Source organism: Lathamus discolor, chromosome 4, assembly GCF_037157495.1.
Source record: "Lathamus discolor isolate bLatDis1 chromosome 4, bLatDis1.hap1, whole genome shotgun sequence".
NCBI lineage: Eukaryota > Metazoa > Chordata > Aves > Psittaciformes > Psittacidae > Lathamus > Lathamus discolor.
Window position 1 is genome coordinate 3,025,303 of NC_088887.1, and position 18,583 is coordinate 3,043,885.

At 39.7% G+C, this 18,583-nt stretch overlaps 1 protein-coding gene across 1 annotated transcript in view; it reads left to right on the plus strand.

The window, feature by feature from the left end:
• The first annotated feature begins 2,212 nt into the window (after positions 1 to 2,212).
• Positions 2,213 to 18,583, plus strand: part of TMPRSS7 (transmembrane serine protease 7) — a 29,997-nt gene continuing 13,626 nt past the window's right edge. Inside the window, exons 1-10 of the mRNA XM_065676003.1 lie at positions 2,213 to 2,263; positions 4,684 to 4,882; positions 5,733 to 5,863; positions 8,073 to 8,140; positions 8,960 to 9,153; positions 10,056 to 10,094; positions 13,404 to 13,632; positions 14,906 to 15,036; positions 16,276 to 16,388; positions 18,030 to 18,136. Coding sequence (XP_065532075.1) covers positions 2,213 to 2,263; positions 4,684 to 4,882; positions 5,733 to 5,863; positions 8,073 to 8,140; positions 8,960 to 9,153; positions 10,056 to 10,094; positions 13,404 to 13,632; positions 14,906 to 15,036; positions 16,276 to 16,388; positions 18,030 to 18,136 — 1,262 coding nt within the window. The remainder of the gene's footprint in view (positions 2,264 to 4,683; positions 4,883 to 5,732; positions 5,864 to 8,072; positions 8,141 to 8,959; positions 9,154 to 10,055; positions 10,095 to 13,403; positions 13,633 to 14,905; positions 15,037 to 16,275; positions 16,389 to 18,029; positions 18,137 to 18,583) is intronic.

Genomic DNA, 18,583 nt, shown 5'->3' on the forward strand with positions numbered 1-18,583 from the left:
GTCTGCCGATTTCTGTCGCAGGCAAAACAGACTCAGCTTGGGGAAAATCGACTTAATTTGTTGTCAGTTAAAATGTAACTACTAATTTGTAACATGGAAACAACACTGTTCCTTCCCCCTTTCCTAAGCTCAGCCTCATTTCCTCACATACCACTCCTCTACTTGCCCGCCTCCCTTCACCCGCTGAACCCAGAGTAGCACAGTGGGGATGGGGGGTTCATGTCAATGCACAACGGCTTCTCTCTGATAGTTGTTTTTCACTCTTTTCCTCTGCTTTAACACAGGCTTTCTGTGGGCCATAGTCCTTCAGGAATATCTATCTGCTCCAGTGTGGTCTCTTACATGGATTGCAGCATAGGTCTCCATCCTGGCTCCTGGAGAACCTCCTCCTCCAGCATTGTATTTTTTGCTTAACTTATTTATTTCTTAAAGCAGCCCCTGTACACCTTAGATGTGTGAAAGGTGTGTAATAATGTTATTTACCTCTTTGAAGGGATGGAAATAACTTTCATCTCAGCCTTTCGGTAGAGTTTTGAGAAAGTGGCATATAATTTTCATACCAGGTTTAAAGCACACATTTAATGCTCTACCTTTCAACTGACTCTCGTTGCTGCTTCAGTTTAACACCATGGTTATTTTTATATTCTCGGGAGAAAATATGTGAAGTTGAATAGCTGAAGAAAAATGAAATCTGGAGATAATTGTGCTTCCTTGGAGCACAGAGGATTTCTGGAATAAACATGCAAAAGATTTGATGCTGAGAATAGAAAGTATTTTTACGCACAATGCTGTTTTAATCTGTGGACCAGCTTCTGTTACACCATTTGTATTATAGTAGCTCCCTGTGCACAGATAGTGGAAGGCTTTGGGAATTCCATAAACACTTTAGGAGACCATGTCATCTTCCCAAAATTAAGTTTAATAAAAAAAAAGTGGCATTTGGAAGCAATTTTATATATATATAAATATTATATATATATTTATATATATGTATTAAAATAGAATGAATTAATAGATTTTCCTATGCTTCTAAAGCATTAATAAGACCCAGAGCTTAAAGCATTGCTTCATACGGTTAAAATATGGCATAACACTGATTGCTGTTCTAGAGAAAATAACAGAAAATGATTGAGGACGTAAATACTGTGCTTCAGGGAACAGCCGAAGACTTAACACACAGAAATATTTTGGTTTACAAGTCCATTATCTAACTGTAGGACTTTTTGCCGTGTAGTTGAAGGAATCTGTTGCTGGTTACACAGAATGTAGATCGCGCTTTGAGTTCGCTTGCTATGAGGTCTGACTACATCTTTTCTATTCTCAGTTTTGGTGATCGCTAGTTTCAGGTTTTTATCTTCAAAGATAAATTAATAGAAGGATGGTTTGGGGTTTTTTTAACAAATGTTGGTATTTCTGCAGTGCCGTTTCTGAAGCTGACCCAGGGAAGGCATTGAGATTGTTAATCACTTAAAAGTCAAGTCAGCTCTGTAGTTTGCATCCATTGAGGAAAGTACTGGTTTACATCCTCTATAAATATTTAATTACTAAAGAAAATAGGATGGCACTGCTATGGTACAAGTGACTTCCTGCATCTGATTATAAAAAGATTATCAGTTTGAAGCCTAATCTATTTTAAAGAGATGAAATATGTTGCCTGGAGCGGTTAATTTCTAAGTTACAATAAATAACCAAGTTGGAGTGCTCAGCAGGCACATTACGAAACTCCATGGAAGAGTCAAAGTGCTCTTCTTGATTTGCAGCTGTTATCTGCTATTTGCAGCACTTTTACTCAACGTGTTTACATTTTGCTTCTTTTAGTTGCAGGAGTTTGCTCTCGTATTTACATTTTACTTCTTATTTTCTTGTTCATGGCAACTTACTTTGTGAAGATTTAATGGTATATAGGTTTTAGCAGTGTGATTTTGTGTTTTAACAAATGGGAGTCTATTTTAGCTTTAAAAGACTGTAAAACCCCTATTTTATTCAGTCTGACTTGATGTCTAAAGTTACAGGATAGCATCCTTCTAATATTCACAAAGGAGCAATAGGGCAGATGAGATTACAATTGGAAACTCATCAAAGTAAATTGATGCCTCTTTTGGTCCTGACGTTGTTGTTAGCTTTCTTCAGCTTCAGAAGTGGAAGTAGTGCCCAAGAAAAGGTTCAAGGCTCTTTAGCAGCTTGGACCAGCAATAACATCAGTTTTGCTGGTATGGACAAAAAAAGAGATCACCCAGCAGCTAAAACTGAAGATGAACTAAGTGTAAGTAGGTGACTTAAGTGTTCCTGATTTCATACGCTTCTTGACACTATTCGGTCTCTTATGTTCTATTTCTCAAGTATTAAACTTAACATCACAGTTAGATTTAGTATAATTTTCTGTTTTGTAACTCAGTCTGAAAATGTCAGCATATGTTTCATTGCCGGTAACATGTGTTTTCAGGCAATTGAAATAATGGCCATGTCAGTGTGACAATGTGAAAAGCTTATATTGGTGTAGTGGCAGTGGGTTTAAAGAAAAAAGGATTTCTTGACAAGGAAGGCAACATTAAAGGTAAAGTGTTCTGTTTTTCCCTGAGAAAATGCCGAAGGGAACACTTGCATGAGCGTTAACTCGTGACAAAGAAGCAATAAATAATTTAGTGTGTGGTGATAGTCACATTGCAACTCCAGCTGGAAACCAATTCTAGAATACAAGGACTAAGTTGCAGTAGAGAAGAAAGCTGAGTTAAGAATCCTGATCCTTACTGAGAGAACATCTTAACTTTGCCTTTGGCTCTCTTACTATAAAATGTTTATGGTAAACTAATATAATCTAGGAAAATATTTAAAGTGTACTGCATGGCATTCAGTATTCCTATGAATCCTGTGTAAGTGAGAATTTTGACATGCAAACCTTCATATGTGAAGTGCATTTTGTTTAGTTTTATTCACAATAAGGTTAGAATTGCAGTAGATGCGATGAAGACATCACTTGTTTCAAAAGCATATTTATAGTCTTTAATGATCCTGGAAAGGATGTAGTTTTCAAGAATAAAGCCGTCTGGTGAAGTCTACAGCTACAAGAAAAAGGCACAGGAAAACTTAAAACTAAGATAATCTTGGGGGAAACTTGATCAAAGTGGCCCAAATTTCAAATGCAGAACTGGGCATCCATTGAGCTGTCTCAAGCTGTCCTACTGAATGCTTGAATGTAAAAGGGAACCCTACATGACAGAGCAGAGCTTTAAACAAACACATAGGCATTTCGGTTTTCATTCTTACACAGAATTGTACTCAATAAGGTATTTAAAACATAGTGAGAACTGGTAAATGGAGTCCTTCTTGGTAACATGCAAAACATGCGCAGTTATTTACATAGACAGGAGTCTGAAAGCCTCCAGTTCAATATTTTCATTGGGGTTTTCTTTAGGAAATGAAGTGTACTACTGCATTTTGTTATTATTCTCATTATTTATTTCTCATTTTTATTCTCATCTTCCAACATCCTCAACTCTGACGTAAAAGATTGCCAGCCACTGTATTCAGCTATGGGACTGGCAGGATATTTATGGTGATGTGGCGTATGCTTTCTCTGTGGGGATACACAGATCTCCCTTACTGAAAGCATTTCTAGGGCATAATATCAGAGCATCAGAAAAATCTGCATTGGTGGGGTCTTCTGAAGGCTTTTAAATGTTAGAGAAGGAGGGCTAACACGAGAGGCAGCACAGATTTCCTGGGGCTTTGTATCACTGAGGTTTGAATACTTCTAGGGATGGAGGTTCCCTGACATCCCTGGGCATGGCTCAGGTGTATGGGCCTCATGGTGAAATCATTTCACACACCCTGCTCAGTCTAGCTGGAATTTCTCCTCTGAAATGTATGACTGTTGTGGCTGTCTCTTCACTGTACATCAGTGATAAAAGCATGGCTCTGTCTTCTCCGTAACCCTCTTTAGATAAGGAAATCTGTAATTAGGTTTACTCACAGTGTCTTTTCCTCGTCTCCAGTAATACAACCCCAAGGGCCTGAAGTGTACTTCATACCCTCCAGCCCCTCACCTCTTTGTGGCCTGCCCCTGGAACCACTCCAGTTTATCAGCACCTTTGTTATAATAATGGGCCCAAAACCAGACACAGTGTTTCAGATGTGGCTTTACTAGCACTGGGCAGAAGGAAACAACTACTTATTACAGTTTATAGCATCACTTCTGCAAACGGCTAATAGTTATGCTTGTCATTTCCTGGGTGTCAAGTTCCATCAGCACATAATTTTTGTAGCCACTATATTATAATACTACATTGATAACTCAAAGCGCAGTTCTTAGCTGAGTACTCACTAACTTTCATAGTCACATACTCATCAAGTGAGTTATGGCTAGTGGGAATGAAAAGTAAGCTTTGTGTCCACACCTTCTAGTATATAACAAGCCGCATACTCTTGCAGTGTGCCTTCTGAGAAGCTTTGAAGGATGTAATGATGGTAAATAGCCACCCGTATGCAAGAGGGACTGGCTTTGTATCTGCAAGCGTTTGGAAGAAAAAGACATTTCTTTCTGACTGAAGTTTTAAACTGCTACTAAATTATAGTTGTGTATATGTGGTTACAAGCAAATGTATATGGAAATATGTTCTGGTTGTTGGTCAGTCAGTTGCTCTTAGAAATGTTCCATGTTTTTTGTTGTCTTTCACCTTATTTTAGGTAGCCAACATCTCGGTCCAAATGGTAGCTGCAGAAGATAAGCTGGCAAAGAGGATCCTGGCAAGGAAAAAGCATGGAAAATTGAAATTGAAGAAAAAAGATAGCTTGCTGTGGAATTTTCAAAACAAAATAATTCTCTTTACCCTCATTCTATTCATTTTAGGAGTTGTAACCTGGACATTACTGTGGCTGTTCATTGGTGAGTTGCCGAAAGCTCATGCCAATTTTATACATCTCCATCCTCAGTAGCACTTTCAGCTGGGTTTAGGATCTCACTTGCCCTGAAGGCTGTTTCTAAATTAAACATAGAACTAGTTTAAACAGGGCCCGAAACACTTTTGGGTGTCTCTAAGATTTAACAAGTAATTATAAGAACAGGCATAGCTGCTGGCTTTTTTCATGTGACTTTTTTTTTTTTTACTTTTTTTTTCATTAAGTCACTTTCTTATTACTATTTTATTACTATTTTATTATATTTTTATTTTTATCATTATATTTTTTATCATATCTATAAATGTGACTTTTTTATTAAGTATTATTATGTTATATGTGCTAGCTATTGCACAGACCTGACAGTTCCTATGAGCTTTACCCTTCAGAAATGTTGACTTCCACTGTGTTTCTTGGCCTGCTGAGGGTCAGGTAAGTCCTTTGTCTCTCATGCAGAACAGATTGATAGAAATTAAAGGGGAGTAAAGCATAGAAGTGTCTAACCAGGCAGTAAAAGCGATGTTCTGCTCTTTAGACCCTTGGTGCTAATTCTGTTTAAGATTCCTTAGGGGTGTTCCAGAATCTGGATGTTGATATTCATTATAGCGGTTCATTCGAATGGTGCGATCGCATGTGTAGGGAACAGGTGCTCAATTAACAGTATTGTGGTACTCCTCTAGAACCATTTGGCTGTGAAAACATAATGTTCTTTCAGTTGGTGTTCCCATTGTTAGGCTGAATAGAGCAATTTGGTTTAGAATTTAGTCAGAAAAAAATCTCATTGTTGTTAAGACAAAGAAAAGCAAGAAGAGGCAAGCTGTCTCCTTTGTGTCTTACAGTTCAGGCAGAAAACAAAGATGCGTTGTATTTTGTCGGACTGTTCCGTGTGGCCAACATAGAGTTTCTCCCAGAATACAGGCAGAAGGAGTCAAAAGAGTTCCTGTCCGTGGCTAAGAACGTGCAGCATGTGGTAAGATGAGTGGGCTGCTTGGCTAACAAAAAGACCAAAGCGACTTTCAGGAGCCGCTGAGTCTGCTGTGGTATTCTTTTTCTGTTCCTTATTTTGTCTGCCCTCTGGAAGACCATGTACAAAGGGTGGCTATCTGCAGGTAGGAAGGAACTGACTGCTTTCAGCTTTTTAATCACAAGTTGAGTTTTGCAAAGGTCTGTTTGACTTTAACATTTACTCAAAATTTTACGTACTTCCCTCCACAAATAGAGGTCTATGAATAGAACTCTACAAAAGCCCTTCAAAACTTGATTGCCCCTCCAGAGATACTAAACCGATTAAGTCTTTTGCATTTAAATTGGTATTTTCTGCCAGTCTTATGCCTTAAAGCATCTGTAATGACCTTAGAGCTCTCAAGCATATTTACATTTATGTTTCCTTCTGATGGTACGTGTTCTAAAGAGGGTTATTTTTCCCAAACACCTTGCATCAGTCAAAGCAGAAATAGCCATCTGTTGTAGGCAATTAAGGCTGCTGTAAAGTGGGGAGAGAGGAGTGGCAATCTTGACTAAAATGTAGTTTGACTTGAAAGACATTTGGTATAGGGAGGGAAAAGACCTTAATGCCAGGAAGTGCAGCACTGTCCACATAAGGATTCAAGCAATAGTATGAAAACTGCTAAAAATGCAGCCAAGCAAACAACACAATGTCAGGTGCATCCGTGAGAGTCTTGAATAACTGCTTGTTTTGTCTTATGATAAGAACTCAGGTTCCTGTTTTCCTGCACAGGACATGTCTTTGCCCTGCTCTCCATGGAGCAACTTCAGCCTATTGAGAGCCCTGCATCTTGCTCTTGATCCAGAGCATCCTGCCATTGTCACACATAGTGGAGAGAGGTGGCAGACAGCAGGTGTGAACTGCCAGTGCCACCACCTCCTGCTTGAATGTAACTTGGAATTTGCTTCTTGCCTGTAAACTTTTGCCTGAACTCACCAATGGATTTTGCATTGCTGAAACTGTGCTTCATGGTGATGGCACTAAAATTGCTGGGGGAATTTGGGGTTTTGCTTATTTTACTACTTAAAACCCATGTGTTCATGGCTGCTGGCCCACAGACCCCCAGAGTGGTGGTGGAAGAACCTCTCAAGATGGGCTTCTTTCCCCTTTGATAGTAACAGTAATATGTAGAATCACTTCTAGCCTAATCTAAAGAAAGATACAGCTCCCACAATTTTATTTAGGCCCTTAAAATAACTGACAGACGTCCTTTGTCAAATACTGAAAGTTAGGGACTAATATTACTGTAATTTTTGCAGCCTTTTCTTCCAAGTAATCTGTGTTTTAGTCCCTTGGGTACTTACTTAACCAGCACGATCTGAACAGCTTGAGGTACATGCCACCTTGTGGCTTTAGAAGTGTGCCTCCTTGAACAAGAGAAAGGAAGGTTATTATTACACTGTCACATGCACCCAAAGAAGTGGTGGAATCAGAAGCCTGCTTTCCACAAAGGCAGTCCTGCACATGAAATGGGCAGAGATTTTCTTTCTCCATGTATTTTACACTGGGTGTTTTGGAAAGAAGTAAGTTATTACTAAGCTGTCAGTGGAGAAAATAGGCACACATTGAATCAAAATGCAAAAAAATCCATATAAACATTAGAAATAACCGCTTAACTACAAAGGTGATGAAACAGTGGAGCAGTTTGCAGAGCCTGTGAACCCTCCTTTCTTGGAGATACTCAATTGAATATAGCCCTGAGGAACCTGGTGTAATTGACCTTGCTTTGAGGGGAGGGGTTGGACTAGATGCTCTCCAGAAAGCCCTCCTAAAGGCTCTAATGTATGCTGTAAAATGCACCGTAGTAGCAACACACAGAACATTAAAAGTGCATGCACGTTTCCCGAAGGCTGGCCTGAAGCTTCAGCGTAAGGATAAGGAAGCCCTCTGTGTTTGGAATTTACTGGGCAAAGAATGTGCGCCATATTCAAAACTCATTTATTTGGAAGAGACATTGCTGTACGTGTGTCATCCAGCCTCAGCAAAAGGTTTGGTGTTTCCTGGGAATATTTGACTTATTATGAATGCATCGAAGAGCTTGTCTGTTGATGTCTGCTGCTTTGCCTAGCTTGGCTGATGTATGTCTGGAAATGTGTGCATACTGCATATTCTCGGTGGGAAAGAGGATATTCCTAGGAAAGCCTAGGCTCAATCTTAATACTTTCTCTTTCAGATGAACTTGGTCTACACAACCTCCTCTTTCTCCAAATTTTATAAGCAGACCACAGTTTCAGAAGTCAGGTAAAACTGTGGTTAATATTATTGCATTTCTGCAGGGTAGTGTGTAATGCAATGAGCCCGCAGGAGAAACCTATTTCTGATGGTTATGATTTTATCTCTGCTACATACTTGTACTGATAGCAAAACACATTTATAACCTATACTGATTAGTTTCACTGAAGTATGGGCAAAACTAAAGTCATATAAGCAGTTGCTTGTCTGCCAGAAGTATAATCAAAGGTTAACAGAAATGTCCCTAGAGGTATTTGGTGATGCTCTGGCTTATAGGTCACACAGAAATTTAACCACTTAAACAAGCTCTTAGAGCTGTAACCACTTAAACATGCTCTTAGAGCACAGCTCTGTATTATGGGTTAAGTTGTACATGTTTTCTAAGTAATGTTATGGCCATAAAACTATTTCCTATTAAGAGAAGGGCAAAATCACTATAGAATCATAGAATCTACAGAACGATTTTATGATTCCAAGATTGGGGTGATCATACACATCCTATGATGGGTTACTTAAATAGTCTAGGAATTGTTTCTTACGTACTGCACTGCACAATACAGGGTGAAATGCATTGTGATGCAGTGTTCTGCATGTCTGGTGGTGATTATTTTACTACTTCTGCTTTGATTTTTAGGAGCTAATCCAGCTCTACTTCAAGTAGATATTTACTCTATCTTGGGGAAAAAAATATATCCAGTGTGTCACAGTTGCCACCCAAGGTGGAAATGAGCCATATACTTCTAAACTTGTACTTCAGAAGCTTGTGTCGAGTCTAGTCTTCAGAAAGCTTTCAACATGAGGATAACCTGTAGGACCATTTTATTTCAGTAACAACAACAATGGAGGCCTTCTTGTTCACTTCTGGATCGTATTTGTGGTACCACAGGCAAAAGGCCAAGTGCTGTGTGAGGATTGTGTGGCTGCCATTTTAAAGGATTCCATTCAGACAAGCATCATTAACCGGACCTCGGTGGGAAGTCTTCAGGGCCTTGCGGTCGACATGGACTCCATTGTACTAAGCGGTTAGTATTAGCCCATGCCCATATCCTTGAGGAAACACTTCATTAAACAAACATGTTATCTTGGAGTACCAAATACTATAAATAAACCAAAATCTTTATCTGGCAACTTTAGCTTCTAATACTAAATTTATTACAGAAAAAAAACGGGGAAAAAGGAAAATCAAAACCAGACTTGAGGTCAAATGAAGGTACAAAGTATCCTTGTGAACAGCCATTGCAAAACTTCCTTTATTTGGGGTGCTTATGTCTTTAGTCAGGAGCTAAGCCTGACACTTTGTAGGCAGCTCAGATTTGGGTTAGTGTGTGCCTTTAAAAGCATAAAAAGATGAAGGGTTAGGGTTTCCAGATAGGTCTAACTTTAGCTCCTCACTGAAAATGTGATTCTTGTCAACTCTTTATTTAAGATTAAGAAAATGGATTATAAAGCTGCCCATTCATTAAACAACTCCTGCGCCATTCCTGTCTGGGGAAGAAATTAGCAATGTGGGTTTCAAGTTATCTGCAGGTGATGTAATTAGCTACAAATTGTTGTATGAGTTCTATGAACGAAGGACAGAACAAGCTACAGTCCAAGGTCTCTGTCTAGCTGAAAGATGAGAAAGACTTTGTGTCCAAGGGTGAGAAAACGACCTGGGTACCTCAGTAGCAGTCCTTAAATTGAATTTGACTCATTGATTGACATGCAGTCTCTTTATGCCTCAGGCACTGAGGTGTCTGGGGACATGATGCTTCCAAAGCAGATTGCAGGATCTACAGGAATGAAGGGGGCTTGGGTGGCCTCCCTCATAAAGCTTGCTGTTCTGTCCTGTGTTTAGTGCTAGAACTGAAGTGTGATTGAATTTAACCCTGAATTCTGGCTTTTAGGCAAATGAAGAAACTCACACAACTCTTTTTCTATGCAGCAGGTCTTCGGTCAGATTATTGGTCATCAACAGGAACAGGTAATCCACCGTTTTGGCAGCTTCCTGGTAAAGAAGTGGAGAAGAAAGCTTAGTTCTTGCCTTAAGCTCAAAGATGCTCTTCAGAGTCAGTTTAAGAGGGTTAAATTCAGCTTTGACATTTATGTCCTGACTTGCTGTAAGAGAGACCAAGAGTGTTATGTGCAAGAAATATGATCCGCCTTTAATGTGACTGGTAAACTTCATGCATGCACCCTGTGGCATGGTAGGAAATAAACTCAGTCAGCTGCTTACTCTTCACTGTGTTGAAGAGATTAACCTTTTCTGACCTGGGTAGTACTGAATTTAAATCATTGCCTTTTACACTGAATGCTAGCAATGCTTTGGTCCATCTGTCCATCCTTTATCCTCCTTTACTCCCTTTTTCCAAGGTTAATGATGAACTTTTCTTTCAAATAAACTCCCTAACAGAAATGAGCTTAAGCAGCTCAGTTTTGCCAAGGTTGTGGTTACTTGCATACCTGCTTTGTTTTATATTGTAGTGTGTAAAGACTTCACAAGCAGTTTAAAAGTACAGCACATCTATATTCACCAGTACGTGGAATATGCACCTAGAAAAAGTGTGCTGCTAGGCTAAGCAGTAGTGTGGTTATCAACCTTTGGTACAGACACCTGATAAGTTTCTGTTGGGCTAGCAGTTGTCAGTCAGATAGGGATGTGTTTGTGTTCCTTGCTCATTGACACAGGCTGACTCTTCATCTTTTGAAGCTGCGCTGTTCCAGTTTCTTAAGTGGTTTATACCTTTCCATGTCTGTAGATTTAACTTCTTTTTGTGAGACATTAACTTGTTATACTTATAGCTGTGATTTCCACTTCTGCTATCTTGCAAGATTTTAACTTGCATGCTTCCTAAGAATCTAACAGCTACTTTTGTCACTGTTACAGCCAGGTTAAGGTCTAGTTCTGTGGTCCATGGTTGGAATTCAGGTCATAGACCCTGGACCATGTTTTGCAATGCTTAGATTGGTATCGGCACAGAATTCATCAGAATTCAAGTCAGGTTTGCTACAGCATTCATTTGCTCAAAACCTTTCCTGACTCACACTGCAAAGCATAGCAATATTGGGCTTTGTCACATCTCCTTTACACACATTGCAATTATACAACATGATTTTGTGCTTTGGTACTTACTTGCACCACAGTATCCTCACCCAGTGTTCCAGGGGAGAGGAATTAGTACAGTCAGATCTTGTGTTTCAGTTTATTACAGAGTGCAGTCCCTAAAAGAGAAGAAAATAAGAAGGGTCCAACACAAATACTGATGCTAAGTATTTTTTAGGACTCATCTGGTATCTCTCACATGAAGGTTGAAGGATGACCTGTCATATTCTAGATGTCATTCATAGACTTAGTGTCAACCACAGGTGGCAACTGGTATCTCCCAAAAGCTTTGTGCTGGTATGCAATGAAGTTGTAAGGGAAGAGCAGCATGGATTGCCACAGGAGCTGAGAAAGTGTTGTACTGGTGTAATTTATTGAGTTTATTGGGTTTATTGAGTGTGTCTGCTTAGGACTATAGAATCTGGTGCATAGATGAAAGTGTTAATGCTGCAGCATACAAGGAAGGTGCATCTCATGGTGCATATTTTGAGAGTAACGGAGTTACTTTGCCATGAAGATGCACTCAGTTACTAGTTCAGGCCCAGCACTGGAGTGCAGATCTATTAAAGAATGGCTTGGAGAGGGGTCTTGTATTCAGCTGAGGCGAGTGACTTGCATGGCCATGATATCTGGCAATGCAGGGCTTGTTTGGGTAAGGACTGTATCTAGATTTGCTTTCAAGCTGGTATGCTTGCATTAGTACTAGTTCCAGAGCTAGCTCTGAATTCTCTGCACTGTGCTCCATACCAGCAGTGAGCTTGTCGGTTTATTATTACTTAGCCGAAATAATGGCAGTCACATAATTCTAAAGATTATGATCACAGCTGTCTTTGTTAAGGGTGAGTAAATAAGCACAAACAACCATTATAAGAAGAATGTTACTGGGAAGAGATAAGAACAAGAAGGAAGTAAGAACAACAATGGCTCAACCAAAGCTTTAAATAGTCATAACTGTAATTCAGCTGAACGGTATGTGACCCTTATAAATTGCTCATAAACATTCAGAGCATTAGTTTCAAGATTGCAAATTGGAAGTGGAAGTCGAACAAAGCCTGCCCCTTCCTATCTTGATTAATTGCTGGTTAAAAGGCCAACATTTAATTCCAGTCAACAATTGATAGTGAACTTTCACAGCGCTGTAAAAGATGTTCCATGATGGTAACTATTTCAGAGACTTGTGTTCTTAACAGGCAGAAATCAATGCAAATATTTCCTTTGGATATTATTCTCCCTAATTTGTATTTTTCTCCTTGTCATATTCAAAGAGCTATGTTTAGAGTTATAGATATGACCAAACAAAAAATTCCCTAACCTTTTTGCTGACTGTGAGCTGCGATGTTGAGTTGAAGACCTCAATATATTTGACTTGAAAGTCCCAATTGTTGCAGTTTAATTGGAAAACTGGATGCAAGTAGGGTAATTTTCTGGTTATTAAGTAAAATATAACACATTTTTTTGCCTTTTTTTTTAATATAAAATTATTGTGTAGATTGGGCTCTATATATTCCACACTAACTCCTTTTCTGGCAGTGACTCCTAATGTGGCAAAAGTGTACAAGACTTGACAGAGCAAAGGCCTGATCTGAATTCATTTAGATCCTGCTTTGAGCAGGACATTACATGGAACAAGAAAAATCCTAGTATCCCTTCCAAACTGCAAGAACTGGCTAATCTGTATTTAGTGGTAACACTTATAGTGCATTTCACATTATAAGAACCCAGATGTTTGAACGGTAACCTAAAAAAACCCCCCAGAGTAATACAGACATGTAGCTGAATTTTTATTTTGGTTTTATTTGTTATAAATACCATAATATTTGTAGGGGGAGGAGTTGATTTATGCCTTAGCAGTAGGACATTTCCTAGTGAACAATTATTTAAGCAATTTATCCTCTGGGAGCCCCACAGAAGCCGCAAATACCTGCTGTACAAAACGATGCTGCTTTTAAATACACTGCAAAGACACCTTACAGCATTGCTTGCCATGCTCTGTAGTTTTATGAATAGACTTTCCCTTGACCACAGACTTATAAGTAAGACGAAAACAGTGAGTGGCACAGATAACTTTGTTTTCAGGTTTAGATATGCTTTCGTATGTTGCTTTACTTGAAAATTATTGTATTTTTTTAGATGCCACGTGAATTTAACAGTTTCTGAGTGTCCAATGTTGAAAATGTGCCATTTTCACAGGGACAAATTGTATGTATGATATGTATGCTGATCGCTTACATGAGCGCTTTCCTCTGGATATCCGCACTACCTCAGGGTCAACGATCTGCTATTTTAAGCTGACTGCATCAGTGGGCCATCTTATTCGTCTTTCAATAGTATCCCTTCATATTGAAGCAGATAACTGCATCACTGACTCTCTAACCATCTATGACTCTCTCATGCCAATCACACATAAGATACTGTACCGGTGAGTACACTGGGGGGGGGGGGGGGGTTGCTTGGTTGTTCGGTTTTTGTTCTGTTAAAACCACTTTGTTCTTCGAGCATTGTGCATACCTGGCAAGTTGCGTCCCACCACCACCTCCTCCTGCCTTAATAAACTGGAGAAGTTTATGCTGCTAATAAAAGAAACAGCAAATTATTCTTCTGTAGTCTTCAACTAGAGTGCGTCTTCGCTTAGTTACAGAGCTATGAGAAGTTCACACATTACTGGGTGGAATTTTCTGTTTGTATCGGGAAACAGACGTTAACTAAAAGAAACTGTCAAAATCTCCTCCCCTAAGCAAACTCTCCTTCCCTTCTAATATTAGTGCTCTTCATACGGAGACTGAAGTTCTAAAACCGGGTCTCGTGATTTTTGGATGCTTACCACCACCGCTCACCAGCTCAGTGCCTTTTTTTAGCTGCTCTATTTGAGTCTGTTTTAGGGGGTTTAAAATCTAGAGTTGAAGCTGTGGTGGCTTGAGTGCTGTGGACTATCACTTCCCCAGCCTCCCCTCAACGCTCCAGTATACTTGTTAGGTGATATTTTCGTCCAGAATTCCTGTTAACTGGTTCCACAGGGCTTTGTTAGACCAAAAGGTGAAGACTGCACCTTTGGTCTAAGAGAAAGCACCTCCATCAAGCAGATGAAGAGCTCAGTGCTTTGACCCTGGAAATCCTTTTCTCTGGCCTGTCAATGTGTGTGTAAGCCCCAAAGAAGAGCATTGGCTTTTCAGTCCGCTTCCATAGCTGGCCTTTACCAACCTGAATCACACTCTGACTTGTCTATAAAACAGCAAATGGTTTTCACTTAGTTGTTACTATCTGTAGATGGCTGAGGATGCCTGCTAGGTAATGCACGTGGAAAATAACATTTTAATGAGATCAGTTGATTGGCTTAAGTTCTTCATTTCTGACTTGAAGAATAACTCGCTTGTCTTTCCCACTCCCCAACAACAAGCTAAATATGTCGGTCTAATGAAATGATTTTTCTCTTTCTACAAGACTTTCTTTACTGTTGTCTTCCTTCATTTTAACTTGGAGTGAAGGCTCAAAGTCAGTATTATCTCCCAGACCTAACCATTCCATCTTCATTATCATGTTTGCAGCTAAGGCTTGACTTTCAAATACTGGGTTTCTAACTGGCCGTGTGATAGATGTTTAAGAGCAGGGAATTTTTACCAGGCTTTGAAGTAAGTAAGCACTGCAACAGTGGAAAAAATTTATTGACAGAATGCATCTCCTTTCTTCCCCCTCAGAGCCTGTGAACCAGCTGATTCGCTGGTGTCACTTGTGTCCACAAATAACCTCATGCTGGTGATGTTTAAGGCAGCACAAATAAAGGAACGGAAGGAATTCCACGGCTATCTTGAGGTCATTACACAAGAAAGTAGGTTTGTTCAGGAATGTGTTTGTTGTATTGTTTCTAAGATTCCGAAGTGGTTGCCACTTTCCTGACTATGAACAAATGACTCCTGTACCTCAGCTGGTTTTCATCTGCATGCCTGTCTCTCTGCTTCCTTTCATCTGCATTGCCAAGCGTCTGCCTTCCTCCTGAGTGGCTTAATCTGTGCAGATTAGCTGTTCTTCACTGAAATTCGGAGGTAGAAGGCAGCAACCAGCAGTCTGAGCCCAGCCGATCGCGACTGCTTCTATCAGTAGATGGAGCTGTTATTCCGGGTGTAGCCCTGCTCGGGATCTCTCCTGGTTTAGGGCTCGGCGATGATGTTAAAGGTGGAGCGAGTTGAGCACGAAAACCTGCTTTCAGAAAACAAAACTTGAGTAGCTTTCATTTTCTACCTGTGCCTGTTTCCACATTAACACAAAGGAGCCGGGTTTGTTTGTCGTGCAAGTTAATGGTTTGCTTGTTATTGCTTTAAGCTTTAAGAAGTGTTTAGATCATAATCATAAATAGTACAAGGAAATGTACCTTAGAAGCACAAGGAGTAAAACTCCAAGCTAATGCCAGGGAATTCAAGCTGCCCCAAAAGATGCTGCATACTTTCCTTTTAAAAGTAAGTAAGCATCAAAGTGCCATCATAAAAACATGTGAGAAAGCCTCCATCTTAAGTAACTTCAAATTCCAAGCTCTTGTTTGGTAGATTTAAATCCAGAGCTGAGTTTTCTTTGTTTCTCTGTATTTTGTTTCTGCATTTTGTTTTTAATGAGTTATTTAAATCCATTCAGCAGTGATAAAACGAAATTTAGGTTTTGAGGAGGCTGGTTAGTATAGCATGTTGTCCATTTCTCTTCTAAACAGCTGCATTTTAGAACTAGAGGCACTCATGTATTACTGCAGTGTGGATGCACTGATGTGCAAAGCAGCTCACTAAGACCTGTCAGCAGAACTGCCCCTAGTGAAATACACAATATAAAACTTCACAAGGTTTTATCCCGGTCTTGCAGAGCCCTGCAAGCATTCCTAGGTTTTTACATCCCTTGCCTGTCTGTGTGGACAATTGGAAAGGGTATCCTTTTGCAACGTGACCCAGATAAATGGAGTTTGTCAGCTGCCCTGTTTTGCAGTGAAGAGTTCTGATAAATTTGGGCTTAGCATCTGAATATCTGTTCGTATCTGTATGAAGTATATTGAGGTTCACTAAACTTTGCTTTCCTTTTTATTCCCTAGGGTGTGGAAAAGCAATACTGACAAAAGAGAAAATTGGCTTTGAAGGGAGAATCACAAGTCCCTATTACCCAAGCTATTACCCTCCAAAGTGTCTTTGTGCATGGAACTTCCAGGTAACATGATTCTCTCGTAGGCTGTTGCATGCTTTGGGCGCACAGAGACTGTAAGTAGAGCAGAAACAATTGTGTAGGGAGTAACCTTCATCCTCATGAATGCAGCAGTTCATAGATGTGATATAGCTGAATAGCTGGCTGTGCTCAGGTGTCTTGTATTGGGGTTTTCCTTTCTCTTTTATTCTGTGAGCCTTTTCTTAACTAGAACACAGTTCCTAAGCTGTCCTATTATAAAGGCAAAGACCAAAGTTTTAATGTTGAGCCTGCAGGATTGTTTTAATGGCAAAGAATGTAAGACTTCACTGTTTTTAAATCACCTCTTCCCACCCCAAAACAACTGGTAAAAAGTATTCCCCTAATGTAGTTATTGCTGCCGCATCTGTGATATCTCTTCTCAGGCTATTTCGATATGCTTAATAAATTTGCCATCTAAGATGGTCTGTCCTGTCAGTACAATCCCGCAGATTGTTTCCTCTTGGCATCATTTTTCTGCATCTTTTCAGGTACATTCCTGCAAGCAAATGTCTAAAAGTTTACATCGCTTTAGAATACTGTCATGCCTGGTCTGATGACATTAGTGTTTCTCTATTGATGCTGCTAACATAAGATCTTTGACTTATGGTTTGCCTTTCAATGTTTTCTAAACAACTGCTTTTCTGCTTTCCTAAATAATATGGCAATGGATATGGTGCAGTCCACTTTCTACCTATCTTTTCTTTCTGTTTATGTTACTCGTGTCTGGTTAAGCTAGTGATTGCCCATGTTGAAAGTCACCCATCTGCATGGAATCCAGCTAGCAATGACCTACAGCCAATTCCTTTTCTAGAAAGCGAAGGCAATTAGTTCTTTTTCCTTTGTTAATCTTTGGGTCTTCAGTGCACCCTGGACTTCTGAGGGGAAAGCTCCTGAACACTTGACATGAGTAACCCCCAAAACTTATTTCTCACACCAATTTAACTTGTCTGTAGTTCAATGCTGAAAACTTCTCTTATTTCCCCCTGTTCTCTGTTAAAGAAAAGGAGAAAAAACTCCATTTGCGGATTCTTGTCCTGAACCAGCCCTTGTTTTTAAAGGAACATTGCCTTGCCTTGCAAAAAGGTTGTTACTTTTAATAAAGGAAATTCTAATTCATTATGAACCCTCATGATACTGGGGGTCTTAAAAATCTTCTACAAAGTGCTGAAGGATGTTTGGCTCATCAGGTACTAGCAGAAGACTACAATATTGTGGTAGAAATAACTCCTAGTGTTACAAAGGTGACACAGGTATTCAGTGCAGTGCCTTAGCTAACAATCCACTCAGGCTGTGTGTCCCTACAAAAGTAAATTTGGATGGGTTTGAGTGCTTTGATCATGATACAAAAGCTGCGTTCTATGGCCAGTGGCTTTTTGAAGATGAAAGGACTGTTGTTGGATGTGGAGAAAGCTCGCAGCTATGGTGGGGCTTTGCCAACCTTTGCTTTTACTCAATAGCTGGCAGGTGTCTCAAGTGCTGGCTGTTGAGCCAGCAAAGCCAATACAGTTCCTGGAGTGTTGCATTGCCAAGCACCATAATTGCTGAGATAAATCTAAAGACTTTTGTGCTCGATGTCTGCAGATGGAAAACGATGACTGCTTTCACTGTCTTTCTTGTTCACAACAGACTCCACAGAAGAGCCTTGGTATAGCTCTGAAGTTTCATAACTATACCATCAGTGAGAAGAATATTAAAGGCTGTGAGCGAGGGTGGTGGAAAATTAATGAACGCATGTAAGTACTTCTTGTAATGTTATTAAACTAACATTACCAAAATATACCTTTCTGTCACTACTGCAGCGCACTAGGATGGTTTCCACAAAGACAGAGATGCCTCACTGGTTGTCTCTTAAGATTCTTTCACTTTGGCTCATGATATATTTGAAATTCTACAAAAATATATATGTGGATATATAAAATTTTCTATTGTCAAGTACAAGAAACATGAAAACAAGAGCCTTTGGTATTCTCTGGAGAGAAAGAAATGGGAACAGTTGAGTGAAGAAGGATGCTCTTTGAACCCTAAAGTAATTAAGGGTTTTCTGGGATCGTTGAACAAGGCCTGTTAAAAACCCTTTTAAGTGAAATTTGACTCTATGGTTGCTCATGAGGACACCGAACCTAATTAACTTCTCAGCGAAAGCTCTTACAATGAGATAGTTGGATATAGAAGAGCAACTG